General features: G+C 33.1%; 2 protein-coding genes and 1 long non-coding RNA gene across 13 annotated transcripts in view; 2 read left to right on the forward strand and 1 right to left on the reverse strand.

The window, feature by feature from the left end:
* Window positions 1-21,709, forward strand: part of LOC148600104 (uncharacterized) — a 319,707-nt gene that overhangs the window by 256,589 nt on the left and 41,409 nt on the right. The window lies entirely within an intron of this gene.
* On the forward strand, window positions 149-6,031 carry LOC148600112 (uncharacterized). Its single transcript, XR_015917715.1, has 2 exons — window positions 149-489; window positions 3,006-6,031. It is a non-coding gene; the product is annotated as an uncharacterized LOC148600112 (long non-coding RNA).
* LOC148600113 (uncharacterized) lies at window positions 8,902-21,404 on the reverse strand. 3 transcript variants are annotated; one of them, XR_015917714.1, is made up of 10 exons: window positions 21,195-21,404; window positions 20,521-20,666; window positions 19,789-19,995; window positions 18,906-18,953; window positions 14,622-14,803; window positions 14,152-14,230; window positions 13,187-13,270; window positions 11,747-11,848; window positions 9,401-11,118; window positions 8,902-9,348 (listed from the first exon to the last, which is right to left on the reverse strand). XR_015917714.1 is itself a non-coding variant. In XM_088557361.1 (9 exons), exons 1-9 carry the CDS (start codon window positions 21,358-21,360, stop codon window positions 10,960-10,962), a joined length of 1,173 nt encoding a protein of 390 aa, XP_088413487.1. In that variant the 5' UTR covers window positions 21,361-21,404; the 3' UTR covers window positions 8,902-10,959. The 3 variants fall into 3 exon arrangements, 2 of the variants coding, with proteins under 2 accessions (XP_088413487.1, XP_088413488.1); XM_088557361.1 differs by having other exon boundaries at window positions 8,902-11,118; XM_088557362.1 differs by lacking the exon at window positions 18,906-18,953 and having other exon boundaries at window positions 8,902-11,118.

Consider the following 21,709-nt stretch of genomic DNA (forward strand, 5'->3'; position numbering starts at 1 on the left):
AGATGTTTACAAAATGTTGGAGTTTCTTATCGTCTTTCGTCTATCCCGTACTTGACTTTTTGTCAACAACTCGGCAGGTGTTTCTAGAAAAGCAAAGGACGCTTACACTACCGGTGTACCTGGTCCATGCCGCCGTTTGGTCGTTTATTTATAGATAAATGTCTCGCTGATAACGATGAACTTGTCCTTATATTTGAGAAGATACATTATATAGAAAAACGACAAAATATAACTGGTAGTGCTGAAATTGGAATGATGAAAGTAGACCCTCGAAATATCACACAAACATTAAATATAAATGAATGATTGATTTGATAGAAAATCGCATGATTGGGATTTTCGAAGAGTCAAGTATCATAAAAATCCATAGATCTGGCACAAAAGTCATCACTTATTCAATGGGAGAAACGACAGAAGTACAAGTGAAGGACGATAACCAGATTTGGATCACAATCTGTTTGATGTATGGATACATCAAAGTCCGTATAGGTAGGTATAAACGTAACATGCCTAAGCGAAATAAACAAAACCTCTGATTTGATTTAATTTTTATAATTTGTTTGCTCACTCAAAATTTTTGTTCCATCGATAACTATGAGCAATGATGAAAAGATCCCAATATGTGAAAATTATCATTCTTATTTCAGTGAACTATAGTTTATTTTAGAAAATTCTTGGCGTATTTATTTGTTCATTTGTGATTGCTAGTATTGCCAAATAGTCCAAGGGATTAGGGGGGGTCCACCGTGCACCCCGACTCATCAACTTCATGGTGAGTACCTTTATACACCCCACCCCATTACCGAATCAATTTGTCGCCAATGAATATTCTGGGATTCTATTTTAGTATATGCCTATATTTGTATCTCTCTGGGTGAAAAAAAGACAATATTTTTGTGACTCAATTGTTTCAGCGTCTAAGTCTGCCTGGGACATCAAGTGTTAAGAAACTAAAGACATATAGGTATCATCATGTAGCCCAATGTCCAAGCTTTACAATAGTACCATGTGAGTTGTGGTAACACTTAGGGTTGTGAGTAAAATGAAAAAAAATGTACCCTTAACCCCACCGAAAAATCTCTTAAATTGACATTTTTTATGCCAAAATCCCCTGAGTATCTATGCTTCGATAAAGATGGCTTATTTGGTATTTTCTGTTTAGTACTATCACAGTTAATACCTCTGGGGTTCTTTTGATGACTTGTGGCCACTTTTGTAGTCAGAATTTATCAAAAAATGCAAAAAAATGGATTTTCGATTTTCCTGTAAAATCGCATAAATTCGACCCTTCAAGTTTTTGCTCAACATAAACGTCTCAAATTTGGTATCAGACGACAGATAAGATCATTTTCTACATAAATGAACCACGATAAACTAATTTGCAGAAAGGAATTTCAAAAAATATTAAAAATATTACCCCTACCCCCAGACTGCTCTCTGTATCAAACATAATTCTCATTCACAGCATACCAACACCGTAAAATTAATATTTGTGGCATTCATAATTAAGATAATGATGAACGTGTCTGTTCAATTTAGACGCTTAAATTTTCTATTTGGGGTTTCAATTACTAAAAAATCGTAAAAAGGGTAATTTTCAGAATTTCTTCTTTATCATCCGTTATTGTGTAAAAAGTCTGAGTTTAAACAAGCTTTTGTGTGATACAGTTTAGGTGAAATATTGTCACCACTACCTATGAAAAAATACCTCAACAAGAACCATAATTTAATTTTAAGCTTATCAACGGTGTACAACAGACATGTTTGGTACTATTGATTAAATCATCGATGTATCCAACATATTTGCTCATTTTAGTCGCGTATTTTTTTTTTCAGTTTCAATGTGACAATAGTGTGACTTTCATATGAAGGAGAGTCTTCGGAATTTAATATTTTCTTCCATTTCACCGGTAATTTGCATTTGCTTTTAAATATCGTACTTCAAACAAGCTTTTGTATGTCCAAATACAATTACATAGAGTAGTTTTAATAATATGAAACAATTGCCACCCCTATTATGAAACAATAGGCTTTCGAAGGGCCTGTATTACTCACCTGCCAAACCATACTTTATTAACTAAATAAAAAGGTATCAAGTTTTTTTTACCATGTTTGACCCACAAATTGCTTAAAAAGAGCATATATTGATGAGTGGTGCATTGATGAAAAGGCATTGCAAAATGTTTGAAATGCCTTCAAAGTGTCTTTAGAACCTCTGGAAAAAAATTTGGCAGGGGTCCCCTTATCCCTGTTATATCACCAGGGGGGTATGAATTCGCTATACGTTTGCTGAAAAAGAACATAAAATGAAGTTAAATCATGGCTATACAACATTTTCATCATCACCATTTAACGCCATACAATATAAACCAAATATCGATGAAATCAAAGCAAATGTAGGGAAAATGGCAGGAACCTTGAAAATTGCCGCCCAGAGCAAATTTTTATCATAACCAGTCAACTAGGAATACAATGATTTGTTCAACGTGTCATAGTTTTCCTTTTCTCTTTCGTCTACTCAGGAAAAGCAAAGGACGCTTACCCTACCGGTCCATGCTCCCAGTTTTTAGTGGAGTCTGAGTTGCTCATTAACTTTTGTTACTTTGTATGTATTATTTTGGTTATTTTATGTTATTTGATGTGTTTGTCTTTTTTCCATGTCTTATGTGTTACCGCACATTTCTTGATACCATTGTAAAGCTGAGTAATTGGGCTATATGTTGATACCTATATATATCAATTTACTTTTTTCGTGTAGAAAGAAAAAGTTCGAAGAATAAAAAAAAAGAAAGAAAATGGATTTTTGCCTCAACGAGGTATAAAAAATAGCCAAAAAATACAAAAATGCTCCAGTTTATGTTTTGGCGACAAAATGATTCGTAAATGGAAGTTATAAGGGTAGCTGAAAATCATATTTTGGTTGATGATATGGGTTGCGCGGAGGTTATATCAGCCCACTTACTAAAACTTCAAGTTTTGAGAACATTATGTATTTTTTGTTTCAGAATCTACAGATTTCAAATTTGTAAGGCGAGACGACAAAAACCTGATTTTATCCGATAGGGAAGCACACTTAAAAAATCCCTATCCATGTGCCGTTTGCTTTCTGGACAATCCCTTACATCTAGGTGAATGCTACAACCTAGAATGCAGCATTAGTGATATAGGCGGTCTAAAGATAGCTTTGTCTATTGAGGATCCACGAGTTAACTTTTCTAAACTACAGAAATACTATGATATTTCATTGTTAGAAACCATAATTTCAGAGCAAGAAATTCCTCAAAACTCAGATAGAATAAAACTCATGCTGTTGGATAATGGCACAGTGCGCATAATCCACGAGGAAAATTCAATAGTAAAAACAAAAACTAAAATTTCTAATGTTTATTGCATATTTGAACCCTATTTTGCTTATATTAGGTGCGTTTCAAAGGAGAAAATCGATTCCTTACAATAAAACGCAATGTGAGGTATCACTGAGAAAATAAGATTGCAAATTTTAATTAATATTTTTAACATCTTTATTTCTGTTATGGTTTTGTGCGCTTCTTGTATAAATGCTGCTAGATTTGTTTCTTATGGGAGATACCATAATATTTTGTTAGAGTTGATCTAGTATTTCTTACAGTTCTCACATCGATAATTGACTTTGATTAAAAGTCATTTTTCAATATTTTCAAGATGTTTTATGTAGAAAAATTTGTTGACTTTAAGTAAATGACGGAAGAACTGAACAATCAGAAGGTTATAGATCAATTTTACGATGGTCAATATATGTTAAGTCTTTTGAAAGAGGTATTTGATGATGAAAGAAAAAAATAAGGAATGGGACACAAGGATAATAGGGTCGACAAATTTAGATTGCCACTAAAAATAGGGAGGGATGGTTGGGCAATTTAGCCTCCTGTGGCGGAGCGCAAAGGTTCCTACTCCTATCGAATACCACAGCAAGATTCTTTAACGTTCAAGGAACATGGCGTTTTTCCCAACACGGTGCACCACTATGGTTTGCGGTCAGGTTTTCCGTATTATAGCCTGAAAACCCCAGTATGTAACATGCCATTCCACCACCTGGGGCACACATCCCAATTGCTCTGTGGGCAGAACGCCTAACCCCCGGCTAGGTTTCTGAGCACTATTTAGTCGCCTTCTACAACAAGCTTAACGCTGCTGCAGGCCTATTGGTTTGACACCCGGACCTGCACGGGGTTATACTTTCAGTCGTAATTATCACCAAGTACATTTTATCACCTTTTTATGATACGAAAATTGAACCAAAATGTTCACATTTTGACTCCATAGTAACAAAGTCCAAACATCAATTAAATTCAAGTTAAATAAAATTAATATGAACACAGTAGTCATTTTGTCTTAACATATACAACCAACGGAAATAGGGGAATTTTAATGTGCTAGCAACATCAGCCATAATGACACCCTGGAGTATAATACGAAAAAGATATGATAAAACTGTTTAAAGGGGTTTGGTATGTTCAGGATATACATGTATCAAATTAAGCAATTGAAATACACCCAATGAAAAGCAATCTGAATATGCATTATGTTTCGTGAAATGTGTGTAAACATGGGAAAGCGGAGAACAAAAATTTGGCCAAAGTGCGTAAATTTTGCCAAGTCGAAAAAAAAAACCACGATTTCAATTTTTCGTGTTGCAGGAGATTTCGACCACTCATACTTATTTTGTATTGATTAGTAGTATAAGGACATTGTCCTCTATAAATTTATTTAAATTTGGAAGAGACCAAATTACACCAAACAAATGTCAATTTGGTACCAAAACAAGGCCAGTTTTCAAAATTATAAGGTAAGTCAAAAATTATATCAACAAGAATTGTATTTTTACAACAATCTTTATACTTGGAAAATTAGTATCTTTGCCCATCAGTTTTCGAAAGTTTGTAAACAGCTTCACTCATCCAAATCTGTAAAAATGAATTTGTGACATTGAAAGCAAATTTACAGCATTAATTGTGGTCCTATTAAGATTCCATGTCAATGTCCGAGTATAGATACCAACACGATGACTTGGTCAATTACACCAGATATATTTTAAAGATTTGTAGGTTCCTTATCTGCATTCTATACACTTTTATTCTGAATGAAAATTTCCATTTTCTTTTGATCTGTGTCTGTTTAAATATATGTTGATCTTAACAAGATACCTTTTATCCTTGGTTACTGCTTTTTCAATACTTACCAACATAATATTACCCACGATACGACATGATATGTGGTCTACCATTTCAATATATGCGGGTTAATTGATGATTCATCCACTTTACTTTGTACACGATAAAAGTGATTTTTGATTGATTGTGTACATGTTATAATTGGCATTAACTAATGGGGGGGTTCTAGAAAAACAGATGATGCTTGTCCTACCGGTTCACCTGGTCCATGCTCCCAGGTATTAGTGGAGTCAAAGTTGTTTTTTTCACTTTTGTTACTTTATATGTATTATTTCGGTTACTTTATGTTCTTTGTTGTGTTTGTCTGTTTTCCATGTCTGGTATTGTCCCCCCTCCCGCATTGCATTCTCTTGACCATCAAAAGTACTAGTCTAAATCTCTTTCATACAAATTAAAATTCAAACAAAATGTTGATAAATAACCCGAAACGAAGTCGAACAATGTGTGTTATAATATACTGGATGTCATCTTTCTACATCTTTATGTAAATGTGCATACTATTAGAAAAAAAACTTAATTTTAATTAATTTAAAAATTGAATTATTGTGGGATTGTCGCAGTTCCTAAGAAAGTGAATGTCAAACTGGGTGATAAATCGGGGTAATATATTATAAGTACCAATTGTTTTAGGGGATGGAGCTAGTAAGGAATGGATCAAAATAACACATCATGGTTACCCAATAGGTGCTTTGTATTAAGTATTATTTAGAGAGATATTTTATTGTAAAAACAGACATTTGATCTGTATAAACATATATTTATTTGTACAGACAGAAATTTTATTTGTACATTCTTATATTAAAAATTATATCCTTATATAATTGTAATTTACATTTTATAATCATTTCTTGTGCTAACAATATCTGATTCTCAACACCTGGTCATTTCTTTTTGAATTGAAACTTTTACCAAAATACATTTTTCGTCAATTAAACTTTGTTGTGCACATTATCTTAATGTGGTTAAGATGTGTGAGCAACACGTCAAATAATTCCTTGCTAACTAAAAGTAAAGTCCAGGATAGAAGAAAGAGGAAACGAACTATGACACGTTGAACAAATCAGTTTTCATGGTGCAGATGGATACACTGTAACGATCTGCGAGTTCATGATGACGACCATAAAAATTCTGTAGTGATAACTTCAATCTTGTAACAACATAACCCTGTTCCAGAAGCCTAATTGTAAGAAGTATATGGGGTACAAAAAGTCTGCGTAGTTCTGGAATTGTATACGAGTTATGAGAACTCCATACGCGGGTGCTGAAGGGATGTTGCCATAGATGAAAGGAAAGTTGACAATACAGAATGAAGTCATCGTGTTTGTCGTATAGTTTATTTTATAGTTTTCCTTGACCATCGATCTCACAGTGTAGGTCAAGATATGAGGTTGACTTCGCGGTGTCTGTAGTAGCTTTTATCTTAAGTTCTTTGGGGGTAAATGCGATGTATCAGATTCCCGAATCTAGGATTGTTTAACGATAATACGTCATCGATATTCCCTACTTGCGGAGCTCGGGAGCTCGGGATACAGCCATATTTTATCCTGTTTTTTTGCAGAGTAACCTCCCGTAAAAGCAGGTATAATTTCGAAGTCTCTCTAATCGATGTTCGGATTCGGGTGCAGAAAAAAGAGGTAACTCGAATGCAAATGGAATCTCCAGCAGACACAATAGTGTTTCTAAAATTTACAGGGTGTTCCATTTTGTTGGTAGGTTACATAAGGATGATTTTCATACGTATCCCGGGTAAAGAAAATTTATGGCAGGGTCAGTAGAACGAGAAATTCACTTTTGACTTTCGTCGATATCGGATGGAAAACCTTAAGTGTTCCGAATAGACACCTGCTCCAAAGGGTGATAAATGTTGACAAAATGTTGGTCTGCAAGTCGGAATAGCGGAAACTGAGATTAAAGGATCTAGTAAACGATATTCTTGCTTTCGGATCAGATCAGCTACAAAATTAGTCTCATAAGAGCGAAGGAATAGGTTAGCAAGTAGAGGAGCACAATTTGTTCCCATTGGAATGCCGGCCGTTTGTTGAAAAACGCGTCCACTACACTGAACAAAGATGTTGTAAAAAAAATTCCAGCAATTTTAAAACTTCGGAAGATGATTTGAAATTATTTTTACTAAGTATGAGGAATCTCTACCAAGAACTCCGTACTTGTATCTAAGTGTACGTTCCTTTTTTGGAGTAACAATGATGTAATATGTTTTCGAGTCGAATTTTTTACTGAGTATGGGGAATAGAAGTAGAATGAGTTAAAAAATCATAGGTTTTAATGCTTTTATATTCTGATAATACATTTTAATTGAGCGTTTTCAGAAGATCTTTCGAATTTTTCAGGATTCACATTGATTAATACAATTACGGTAGTAACAAGTGCTGGGGTAGGACCGGAGACGCTCTGTGACAGCTACGAGTACAGAAGTTAAAGGTTTTGAAAAATGTGGTATAGCTATATAGTGTTGTTTGTATGGATTCTTGTGGAGTTTAGAAATCCAGTACATAGACGGTACATCACAATCATCATTGTAGAAAGACCAAAAGAGAATAGCACAGATTTATGGTTTTCCACTATCTCTTCTTTGGAGAGTGTAGTGGCAGTATAGGTCTTATCACTGCTATTATTTTCTACGTCTTCCTCTAATAACATTGGATGTTTTACGTTTCACAGACAAAAACGATGCTGTTTTGGCCTTTGTTTACTGGTACAACAACATATTTGTCATGTAAAGTAGACAATGTTTTTGCAACATCGGGGTCTTTGAATTATACAAATTTAGGTTCCGGCTTAAAACTGGTATCACTGGATAGATATACTCTACTAACTTCAAATTACATTTACCACCAACGCCTGACTGGAAAGAGCTAATACCCATTCTGGGCCCTGGTTTTAGAGGGGTTGTTGCTTCTGGTTTTTGGTTTGTGTGAATGTACATTTAGGTCAATTGTGTTACACAAGTATCTTCTTAATGATCACTGATGTGTTTTGTCCAAGGATTTTCCTAATTCAACATTTTGGTACTTATCTATTCTTCATTTAACTTTACCATGCATCACCTAGGTAGATAGATTCTTCGGCAGAATGGCCAAAGAAGAGGTAAAATTTGTTTTCAACATATTTTAACAAGCAATGAACAAAGGATGGTAAGTATTGCATGACAAGATGCCTGAGAACATGCAACGCCCTTCTTTCTAAGTCCAATAAAACAAGAGTATTCTTTCCAGAAAACACTTTCCACTAAGAAATTAAATCCATAAAAGCAGTTTTTAAGTTATGATACAACATGTGAGATAGGGTTTACTCAGTGATTTCTGTCAGTTTTTAAATTATGATACAACATGTGAGATAGGGTTTACTCAGTGATTTCTGTCAGTTTTTAAATTATGATACAACATGTGAGATAGGGTTTACTCAGTGATTTCTGTCAGTTTTTAAGTTATGATACATGTAAGATAGGGTTTACTCAGTGATTTATGTCAGTTTTTAAGTTATGATATAACATGTGAGATAGGGTTTACTCAGTAATTTCTGTCAGTTTTTAAGTTATGATACAACATGTGAGATAGGGTTTACTCAGTGATTTCTGTCAGTTTTTAAGTTATGATACAACATGTGAGATAGGGTTTACTCAGTGATTTCTGTAAAGTCTTTTAAAAGATGCACAAATAAAATGAATAAACAGTTACTCTGTATATTTTATTGACCTCTCTGTATACACAGATACAAGGTACAATTAAACAAATAAAATACCATAAAAACATCTGTACAAAACTCTCATTTCTACACAATACATAAGATTTGTAAATTGGTAATTGATGAATGGAAATGTTAATTGTATCAATGACGATCTTGAATTCTAAAATTAATTTATCTAACCAGAGAAAGACAAATATTCTTTTTCACTTTATACCTGTTGCCCTACTCAATTATAAACATTAAGATCAGGTATATATCTAGGGTGACCTTACTTGAACTTGTTTAATCAATAAGAATTATTGATTGCACAATTTTACTTTTTTTTCCATCAGTTGAATCTATAATATATGTTTACAAAAATAGCAGGACAATAGAATATGACTGAATGCAAATTTCTGAAATCTATTAAGAAATCTAACCAAATTAAACACACCTTTTATAGAGTAATCATGATAAACTAAGAAATCTAAGCAAATCAAACACACCTTTTATAGAGTAATCATGATAAACTACCCAATCAATACAAAAACAATATATACTGTGACTTATTAAGTGATACTATAATGAAAAAGATAAAATTTCAATTACAAAACCAAGTGAAAATAACAACAAAAAAAACATATGACACTAAAAAAGTGCAGAATTTCCTTATATGTAAAGCAAAACCTAAGCCTTAAACCCTCGAACACTCACAATAAACCATTAATTCATTTCCCAAGGAACAGATACAATTATCAGAATAACAGTGATGTCATTATTAGAGAAAATTAAAAAAAAAACTAAATGCCAATTGCATGAAGTTTCATATATATTTTAAAAAAAACCAACTAATTAATATCATCAACTTCTTACTTATTCATCAATCTCACCTTCCTAAACATTCACTTCCACTATCAGGACATTGCATTACCTCGAAGCAATTTCACTTTTAAGGCAAGATTGTCTCCCTGCTTTCAAGTTTCAGTTGTTTAATAATGAGTAAATACATTGGCTGAATTAATATATGAATTTGTCTTGTATGAATATCTTGATTAATGAACAGGTTTATGTTACGGGTAAGTATATAAGACATTGTATAAAAAAACCATGATATTCTAAGAGAAAATGTCCCTATGAATACCAGTATTTAAAGCATAGTATTACTTCAAAATGAACATCACACAAAGATCAATGATATATCAGAGGAAACGCAAGCATAATTTAGTGTATAATACATTTGTCTCCCTTTTTTGTGTAGTCAAAGTCCTGTAAATCTGAAAAACAAAATATTAAAAAAAAATAAAAAAAGAAAGAAGAAAGCTTCCTCCTATGATAGTTTTTTTAAACAAAAAAATCCTCGTTGTTTTTGAGTTATTGTATGCCAAGTGGAGGGAGGCAGAAAAACAGCCATATTGAAAAATTGGTCATGTGGTCGGGATTTCTGTAAAATGTATGACACAAACTTTTTTATAGCACTAATCACAAAAACACAATGAATTATGGGTGTATACAAATAATATAGTTTGGATGCATGCAAAGGCAATAGTAAAAGAAACAAATCACAAAAAAAAATTTGCTCTAGAAATGAGCATAACATCTACTGAACACTTCTGATACCATGGATACTGAGTATTCAGTTACAAAGAGCAAAAATAATTTTACATGATTAAAAAGGCAAAATATGTTTTACAAGCTCCATATACAACTACTCATTAACAATATATAAAATCTAAAATGGCATCTCACAAAGAGTTTTAACAATAACATTCAAGATACACATTCATCCACCAATATACATATAATCAACTGCTGAGCAGTCTACCAAAGTATAGGTTTGTCTCTATTGCAAACCATTCATCAACATGATTAAATCTAGCTGCCCTTGGCATAGAGTTTCATCAATATGAGCTCTAAACTGTGAAGTACTCTACTAATCAGGAAAATACTGACAGTTCTCAAGAGTAATTGTCCTTGGTCTTTATCAGAGTTACTGCCTTCACTCAAGATTTATTTCCCTTTACAAAAAAATTCTTCAATTCAGAGTTACTTCCCTTGACAGAACATTTCAATCATCAGGTGACGATGACTTTCGATACAAAGTTCCAAATTTAGACATGTATTTTTTAACATAGTCCTTAGCCTTAGCTTTCACATTCTCATTCACTTCTAAGTCCTCCACGTGTCGACAATGTTTCAACTCCTTGGCCATCACATGATGAGTGAGCTGTGAACAAAAAAAATAGGCATTCTTAAGTAATTTCAATACTCTATAACATTCACTGAGAACAAATATCGATAAAATTTTGGCTACCACACGATAAAAGAGCTGTAAAAAAAAGACATTGAATTTTTCAGAAATTTTTAAAAAAACTATCACATTACGTTCAGGAGAGTGTAAATGCTTCTGACACTGTCACTACAGCAACAGCATTAACAATATAATGGTTAGGTGATAAAATTTTTCTTACAATCATGAATTGCACTTTCTTTTGAACTCAATTGATACTGATTAAAAATTGAAATCTCAATTGTCTAGCAAGTCTATAATCTGTAACTGTTAATTTTCATCTATGTAAAAAATTCTCCTACATTTACAAAATGGCATCAACAATGAAAGATCCAAATCAAAATTGATTTGCCAACAAAACTGAATGAAATCAACCCAATAGATGATATCCAAATCGTGCATTTTTTAATGCAAGTAAGACCTTCAGCTATTTTTATAACTCTAGCAAGCTAGCATAATTACTTAGGACCTTTTTAAATGAAGATGAAAACAAATCAATTTTATTGTTATTATTATATTATATTATATATTATTATTTCATAATACCATACTTAGGGGGACTTACCTTTCTTGCCAAATGTTTGAAGTCATCAGTTGAACAAATTCTCCCAACTTTGCAGTCAGGTTTTCTAAATGGATTGAGACAGATAACAATATAGGATGACATCTGAAAAACAAAAACGAAAATACTGATCAAATCATTTGAAAATTATGTATTTTTGATTAAATTGGAAAGTAAACAAAACATTCCACATTGTGCTAAAATTACCTCATTCAACCATTTCTGCAATATCAAGTCACACTATACACAGCAAATTGATAAGCAAAGGACCTAAAAAGGGGATACATCCTACAAGTCATCATGCAAAAGCAACATATCAAATACACATGTGTATCTAATCATTCCCTCCAACAGAAGATGAGAAATCTGTTACAGAAAAATTGCAGTGGATGACCCGACAAAGACATAACAATAACAAGTCTACAGACTTTAAAAGAGCTGGAACTGCTCATTTGGGAAAGAAAATCAGAAATCGTGTGGCCATATAGTGCTCTATCAGAATCAGAAATCTTGTGGCCATATAGTGCTCTATCAGAGTAAGAAATCTTGTGGCCATATAGTGCTCTATCAGAGTAAGAAATCTTGTGGCCATATAGTGCTCTATCAGAGTAAGAAATCTTGTGGCCATATAGTGCTTTATCAGAATCAGAAATCTTGTGGCCATATAGTGCTCTATCAGAATCAGAAATCTTGTGGCCATATACTGCTCTATCAGAGTAAGAAATCTTGTGGCCATATAGTGCTCTATCAGAGTAAGAAATCTTGTGGCCATATAGTGCTCTATCAGAATCAGAAATCTTGTGGCCATATAGTGCTCTATCAGAGTAAGAAATCTTGTGGCCATATAGTGCTCTATCAGAGTAAGAAATCTTGTGGCCATATAGTGCTCTATCAGAGTAAGAAATCTTGTGGCCATATAGTGCTCTATCAGAATCAGAAATCTTGTGGCCATATAGTGCTCTATCAGAGTAAGAAATCTTGTGGCCATATAGTGCTCTATCAGAGTAAGAAATCTTGTGGCCATATAGTGCTCTATCAGAGTAAGAAATCTTGTGGCCATATACTGCTCTATCAGAGTAAGAAATCTTGTGGCCATATACTGCTCTATCAGAATCAGAAATCTTGTGGCCATATACTGCTCTATCAGAATCAGAAATCTTGTGGCCATATAGTGCTCTATCAGAGTAAGAAATCTTGTGGCCATATACTGCTCTATCAGAATCAGAAATCTTGTGGCCATATACTGCTCTATCAGGTAGAACATAAATCTTGACTAATGGCCAATAAATTTACCTAGATTTAGTTCATTACCACACTGTTGTATTGGGCATCAGATACTTAGTACATTACCACACTGTTGTATTGGGCATCAGATACTTAGTACATTACCACACTGTTGTATTGGACATCAGATACTTAGTACATTACCACACTGTTACTTACTTTCTGTCTGAATTGATCTTTGATTTTCTTGGCAGTTTCAGTGGACGTGTCAGCAGCAGCAGTAGTTGTCTTCTTTCTTCCAGACTATGCAATATACAGAGGATAAAATCTTCAATAAAAAATGCTTTAAAGCCAATTTAGATAATGTCTTGGTTCTCAGATCATCCCTGGTCTATTTTTAAGGTGCTTTATCACCCATTTATGACTCCATATTGATCAATTTTTTTGATCAGAAAAAAATACATCATCAATTTTTTTTTTGGCATGTATACTGCCAATTATTATCATATCTAAGTTTCAATTTTGAAATGTGTTGCATTGTCATCATTCCAATCAGGCTTCTTTTAATAAATGTGTTCTACTCTATTTATAGGTAGATTTTGAATTGAAGATACTGCCCTGTAACTTAAGGAGATATACGACTGCACTGGTAGTCATGTTCGTAATAAAAATCATTTCATGTATGTCAAACATTTAAGGATGAGAACGTTCATCAACACAACAGACCCCCCTCAAAACCAAATATGAAAAACATTAGAGTACACAGACAGAAGGCTCCAGTCACCGATGGGAGGAACATTGCCACTGTCACTGTTACTCCTAAATACAATGTTGGAAATCATTTTTTGCCCAAGGTCGCCTAGTACACAGTTCAATTCATTATTAACTTGTCCAAAAATTAACAAAACTTGACTTGCATCTCTTAAAATTTGTGGCTAATATGAGCAACTGCTTACAATGCTATATTCTACAAAACTGAAAGGCAGGTACTTCTAATTTTAAACACTTCGTAGAACTTGCCTGAGGGAAGAATGTACAACCTACTGCCCATTAGGCTGCCAATTCAGTCAAAGAATTATTCTTAAATCTCGGGAAATGAAGCAAAATATGCACTTAGGTCTCTCTTATGGTAAGAGGAACCTCCCTTTTGTGTATGTATGCCAACCGTTTTTATGATAAGTTACCTTATCATCAGGAGGAGTATCAATATCCATGTCATCCATAATAGAGTCTTCCCACCCTGGTGGACTCCACTGTGTTTGCCTGAAACAAAAAATACACCATTATACATACATATTTTCCCTTTTTTGCACCATGTGATTCCCTGAAGTTCTGAACAGCCAGCCAAAGTTATATATCTTTCTTCACAAACATCTACATACGATGCCTCACCAGTTTATTAGGTTTCAATCCATCAATTGGTTTTAAAGGAGTTGCACTTTCAAGATATATGAATAAATGGACAGTTAAGCCTAAGCCTAGGGGCCAGGGGTATAAAAAGTAGATTGTCTGAAATAAGCATAACCTGTGCTTGATAGAGGTGGAAGTAAAACTTGCCAAACATCAACCCTTCCTTTAGAAAACCGAAATTTTTCACTGTTTTTTTTTTTAAATTAAAAAAAAAAAATTCAAAATGACCTATTTTACAACCTACCTGGTTGTAGTATGGTAGTAATAGAGTTTTCCTTCAGCATCCTTGGCAGTTTTCCAGTTGGGAGGTAGTTTAGGAGTCTTGGACTTGGGAGGTGATGGAGGAGGGGGTACATCCTCATCCTCTGATGCACCCACACCTGTGAGCTGACTCTGCATCTCCATTTGTTGCTGTAATTGTTGTATCTGGCAAAAAAAAAAAAAAAAAGGTCAAAGGTCAAATCGTACATTTCATTAGCAATAGTAAAAGAAATATCAAAGGATACCTGGCAGAATAAAAATATTAACTAGAACTTAAAAAAAAACAAAAAACAATACAGAACAAAGTTTGATACTATTTTTTTAACAACTTCAGAATTAACCCTGAGACAGTTAAAATATAATTTTTGTAAAACCTAGGTAACATTTTTGAAAATCTTAAAAAAGTGTCTAGTTTTGTTCCAAAAGTATTTTTAGAAAAAGAAATTGTTTTGCTGCTAATTCAATGACATAAAGCATAAAATTTCAATAAAACAACGGTGCTAGAAACAAATATTAGAGTTGTAACGGTTTTACCACCCATTCTTTGGTATAATACCATTTTATATACATACTGTAAAAGTACTATTGTTTGTGGGGTACCAATTTTCGAGGATTTTGTGGGTAAAGTAAACCATGAAATTTGATTCCCAACAAAAAGGATTATTTACTTTAAATTGTACAACAGGATCATCAAAACCAGGAATTCAAGAATCCATGAACTTGTGTTTTTCCCCCTTAACCACGAAAATTGATACCACAAATATAAGAACCTTTCACATGTGCATTAATGTTGTTTTTTTAATTGTACATTTATATACAGTACAAAATATGTGATACACTCAATAAAGACTTGTATTCAGTTAAATTATATTAAAAAGAATTTGTGCAGTCACAGCACTATCCCCACCCACAAATATCATAAAAACTGCAATATATGTGCATAAATGTTTGCAACAGTTCGAGGAAAAAAAAATGTAATATAAATTGTAGATATATATATGCATTGGGGCAACCACATTTCAGATCAATGCAAGCAGTGTTGTGTTAAGGGCATACCAATTCATATCAAATCTTATCAATTAAGTCCAACAAAAAACTTGGGGTCAGAACTAGCAACAAACTTTATAAATGTAAAACCTTTCTGTAAAATGAGACAAAACCAGAATTTCGTGAGCAATGGCTCACAAGTGACATCCCTGTTTTCAATCATAATATAAGGAAAATAAACAGAGAAAGTTATTGCCAATTTTTTCCAAAAATGGATCCCACAATATAGCATGTCTATATACAGGAAGAAAGATTAAAATTTCAAGCAGCTGTGATGAGTATTTGCCAGTATACTGTGACGGAAAAAATTAGTAGGGACCCACAGAAACATAGACACTGGTAAAACAGTACCCCCCCCCAAAAAAAACTCCGAAAAGTGCTAGGGACCCATGGAAACACAGACAAAGGTAAAACAGTACACACACACCACACACTCCAAAAAGTGCAGAACTAACAAATAGATATAAGGTGTTATATCTTACCCAGGAAAAAAAAACTTTTTAAATTCAAAACATTCCCTCAACCCAAATGTAACACATGGTATTATAACTATCAACAGGCAGTCTGCCCAATATTGGCTTGATTTTTGGAGCAACAGAGGTTACACAGACATACAGACAAATCTAACTTGATTTTGAGCACTACTGGCAGGTATTGAAGCCACTAGTGCAGCAAACTATTTACAAAGGATGGCAGTGTTCTCTGGCTTACGTAAGTATGTATTGGTAATGTAGTAAGCAAATGAAAAGCCCTACTACCTAAAGTTAAGCTAGGTCTAATTAATATCAAATCTGATCTCAATATTGTATTGTCAGGGTTTTGACAGGTATTGGATTTAAGCTTATTTTGTAATCTTCAAATTATTTTAGAAAATATTAACTCAGCGGTAATTTACCATTGCAAGTTGCATGGCACATCTCTAATACTGAACAGTGGGAAATTAAACAGGCTTCATAAGAAAAAACAATAAAACAAAGTTATCTAACAAGAACTTATTACAGTTCGACAGTTAATTTACAGCACATACAATGAGGATGTTCAATGAATAGAGTTCATTTTCCCTTAATCAAATGAATATCACCTGATGAGCTACATTTCTGTACCTTATGTAGTGAACTGATTCATTGAAGTGGGAGATTTAGACCTTCTATATCATATTCCATAGATGTTTAAATAAGTTAAATTCTATCTCCTGGACATCATTTTATGCGCTATAAAATAACTCTAGATAATGACCCAGGTCAAAATGATGTCTTTAAACCCTGATAATATGATATTGACTTCCTTGCTTGACCATAAGTCCAGTCTCAATGTAAGATGACTTACAACGTGATACATTTAAACCCTGACAATAAAAAATGAGCTTCTTGTTTGACCTTAATTAGACTAAACAAAGCCCAGTCCGATTGTATGAGTGTAACATTAAACTTACAGCTATGAGATGCAAAGAAAAAAAAAAATAAACAAAAATTATTCTTAGAATAAAGGACAAGTTTAAGGATTAACTATTTCAAACAGTATATAAATATTAACATTTGGTAACAATGCAAAGAAAACAGTGTAAATTAAGCCATCCATACATTATTTTTTGGCAAATCTGTGATCTTTAGAAAACAAACATTTGCATGAAAATATAATTAGAACTTTTTTCCAGACTTAAAAAGAAGGTCATACTTTAAAACATTAGTATTGGGTGTTTACAATGAAAGGAAATTATATAGAAGGAATTTTATTATCATTTTTTAAAATGCCAATGGAACAACCTTAAAATGTGTGGCATGAATTATTTTAGAAGTGGCATGAAAAAATTGCAGAATTATTTTATCAGTGACCTTGAGCAGTGCACAACAAACATTTTTAAAAATATCTTATGGGCTTAACATTGACCATTATTTGTGATTTATTATTGATATTCCTGCTGGCAAGTATGTAGATATTAATCTCCCTCAAAATTACTTTTGAGAAAAAATATATGTGTAAAGTATTCCTTTGTACAAAATATACACATACGCAGAGCTTAACAAAATGCAACATTTAGATATTCAAGAGAAGAATCTCAATCTAATACAATCTATTAAATATTCAATCAGACACTGCATTATTGATCAATCAACATCATACTCTACATTCTTTTCTGATGACCTTCTCGATCAGCCATTCAAATTTCAGCTTCCATAACTGTGATAGCACCATTTGAAGGTAAAAACTTGTGGATTCTGAAAAGGTCATCTCAACAGAGAGTAGAATGGAGTTGTAAAACCGTGGGTAGAGTAATTAAGAAATTGGTACAATCTGGTGGGTGAATTGGACATATAAACAGAAACATTACCCCCCCCCCCCCCCCCACAAAAAGAAGAATTTACAAATCATTTCCAACAAATGCAACTTTACACATTTTTGTTCAAATTTGTTTTAGAAAAATCATTAAAAAAAAAACAACATGCATTGTACATTTTTAAAAAAAAAATGTGAACTAGCACATTATCTGAGCACAAAATAAAATATATCTGATTAAAAGTTGATAACTACAAGTATTACAACCCACACCAAAGCTACTAGCAATGCTACATGTAGGTGAATAAAGCTGGTGTACACTCTTACACAGATACATGTGTATATTATGGATATTTCTGAATAATTATATTAGGAATACACAAAACTCAAATATTACACTCCACTTTATTCTAAAATTCTATAATTCTTAACTATGTATTAACTTTGCGTTCAAATTTACTTAAGTTAAATTTAAATTTCTCGATGTTATTAAATTGAACTAAACATTTAAAACATTTTTGCACCTAAAATAATGTTTTTCACACAATAGATAAATTTTAAGTTTTTCTTAATATTTTTTTCAACTTGATATAGCAAGTAAAACAGTATTGAGAAGATACATCTATCCAACAGGAATGGTGGAATGATTTAAACTTTTTCGTCCATAATCTCTTTAAATCAATCCTACATTTAAACTTTATTTTAACACATCCCATTTTATTCCAGGTTGTTAAAATTAGCTCACTTAAACCACAATTTACAAGATAAAGAACAAAAACTGACAAAATTGAGCATAAACAAACAACACAATAAAAAATAAAATCATGATCTGAGAAATTCTGTTTTAAAGCAGATGAAAATCATATCTGCTTATTCTGACAGAAATATCCATTATATATCTAATGAAGAGGTCAATATCTAGGACAAAAATCAGATGATGGCTTACTCTTTCTGCAATAGAGTCTTTTTGAACTGCTGGTGTTGTAGTTGGCGTCTTCAAAAGATGATTATATTAAATTTAAACTGCATGACTATATACAGTGTACCATAGTTTGTTTTTTTTTCTCATATAGACATTATAGAACATTCCACAAACAGGAACATTTGTCTTCAAGTTAAAGGTGACTTCGGTAAGGTACAAAATACCATGTACAAACTAATGTTTGTGGAGAAAAGATTTGTGGTTCTGTCAAACATGAATATAAATACCTAACAAAGGTAAAATATCTTGTTCAAAAATTTAAGATCCCACACAAAATCCATAAAATAAAGTCATTTTGAAAGTAGACACAGACAAATAGAAGTACATTAACAGCAACTTATTTAAACAAATGAAAAACACAACAGCTAAACGTAATGATCCAATTTCATCAATTAAATGTGGCTACTTTTTACTTGTAATACATTCATATGAACAGTTTACTAAGACTGGTCACAAATTTATAACTTTTCAAACTAATAAATTTTTATGATGCCAATTTTTACTTTACTCTGATTTTCTTTTTGAGAAAAAAAGTTCGGAAGTAAACACTTTTGTTCCATACCGAATGCATAACTATGTCCTTTACTGTTTAATTACTTGAGTTAGTAGCATATCTCTTTTAATTGTTGATGCACATCATTTCAAATAAGTGTAACAATAAACCTTTGTAAAAAATATCCTTTGATTGAGTGAATTTGACCTTTGACCTCAACTGACTTGACCTCAATAATCATTTGAGTTCTACATTAATGAATTAATTAATGAAGGGTGTTTTAGAGAGTATGTATATAAGTGTAACTGTAACCTTGGCAACTTGATGTTGGGGGTACAATTAAACTCCTAATACCTGTTGTATAAAAGCTTGTGACTCCCCAGTTTGCTGGACAGTCTGTTGGTAAAGTTCTGTTGATTGTTGCCCAGCCTGCTGGTAGAACTCTGCAGGCTGTTGTCCTGTACCTTGTTGATAAAGCTCACTAGACTGCTGGTACGCCATTTCCTGGGAAGTCTGGCCATATCCTGCCATGGCCTGTTGAGCCATTAACTGTTCCTGCATCTGATAAGGGAAAGAACCAGAGTGTTATTAGTTGGAATTGTATCAGCAATTATATTAACATATGCAGATTTAAAGCATAAAATTTTTCAATTATCATTTTTTAGCTTTAAAAGGGGCCATATTGCTGTAAACAGGAAGTAGAAGCTTGAAAGACCTGAAATCCCATCTCACAATATGGGACCCAATACTGAAGTGGAGTACCAAATATCTAATACCTGTGATTTTAAGTTGCTGTGAAAAATATGATAAAAATGTTTTCCCCGCCTGTCCAACACCCGCCCTTCTAACAGCAGATTTGCATGATTGCAAAACTTTGCTGCATTAAATATCCCCTCAAAGCCTGAATTTTTCACTGCAACCTCTCAATACATAACCATTAACACCTACTATTCCCACCTGGTTAACCAAGTATCTCTTCAGAAAACCAAGAATGGGATTAGATGAACCCTTACAGCATAAGCTCTAGACATAACATACATCTTACCTTAACATGTATTATTGTCTAGCACTAATTTACAAGTTTACCTGTTGGTTGACAATCTGTTGCTGTAGTGTCTCCTCAGAATAACCAGGTTGAGGTTGTATAAACCCTTGCTGTATCAGATAGGCCTGGATTATCTCTGGAGGATAAGGCTGTCCTGTGCTAGGGTCAATGAAATACTGCTCCATACCTAGAATACAGAAATGTACATAAAATTCCATGCATTTTTATACACTTATACAATTTCATACATTTTTATATATTTTTTAGACTTTATACAAATGAACTTCTATGTTAACATTACAATGATTTGAGGATTTAATTTAATACACTGGAACAATATGCAAATGAACTCTTCCAAGCCTTTTGAATCCAGTTAAAAGGATTCTAAAAAGTTTCCATTTTCTTAGCATTATAAATAAAGGAAACTGCTCTGTTGATCACTTATAACCAAAAACTGAATCAAACTTGACAAACATGTTTAATGGTCCACATCACTAAGCTGAAGATTAAAAGATTTAATTGTGTGGTTCAGAAACAATAGGTCTGATTGACAGACCAGTGAACATGTAAATCACTCTTTCACGTCCAGAGAGTAAAACTGCCAATTAGTGAACTCAGAAATTTCAAGAACTGAGACAATCATTGCCTGAAGAAATTTGAAACAATATACATCTAACTTTAACAAAATATATGCATGTATGAGAGCGATTCTAACCTGGAGGAATTTGGAAGCCTTGATCCTGCTGATAATACATGTAGTTGTTAGGATCTGAGTAGAACTGTTGTAGATATGCCTCTCTCTTCTGTCTTTCTAACTCAGCCATTTCTTCCTCAGCCTTGACCTTGGCCTCAAATATCTGTCTTCTCTCTTCCTTACTCATTTTGGGAGGAGTCGGTAGTAATACTTTCCTGTGATGTACAATTACAGCATTTTCTACATAAATAATGACTGATAATTATAAACAATAAACCTTCAGATATTATTTTTCTTATAAATTGGCCTTACTACCTTTAAACATGCATTCAATGAATTATTGCTAAGTATCCTCATTTTCTATATGTAATGCACTCATCTGCACAATACATCCACCTGTGCTAACTAATTTGTATTTAGACATTGGGCATGACAGTCTGATATGTAAAATGGATAATGCAAAATGAACTCTTGCAGAATGAAAACTTGCCCATGCAAGCAATAGCTGGAATGTTCAGTCACCTACAAGATTTACC

The sequence above is a fragment of the Perna viridis genome, chromosome 13 (assembly GCF_037379345.1).
Source record: "Perna viridis isolate PV_CMFRI_1.1 ecotype Kerala chromosome 13, ASM3737934v1, whole genome shotgun sequence".
NCBI lineage: Eukaryota > Metazoa > Mollusca > Bivalvia > Mytilida > Mytilidae > Perna > Perna viridis.

Excerpts from the sequence above, each read along its gene's own strand:
- LOC148600113 (XM_088557361.1), bottom strand. The coding sequence starts at position 21,360 with ATGAGTAAGGAAGAGAGAAGACAGATATTTGAGGCCAAGGTCAAGGCT. Across the intron at positions 20,667-21,194 it reads AGGCTTCCAAATTCCTCCAG|GTATGGAGCAGTATTTCATT; the intron begins GTTAGAATCGCT and ends TCTGTATTCTAG. Across the intron at positions 11,849-13,186 it reads AAGATCAATTCAGACAGAAA|ATGTCATCCTATATTGTTAT; the intron begins GTAAGTAACAGT and ends TTTGTTTTTCAG.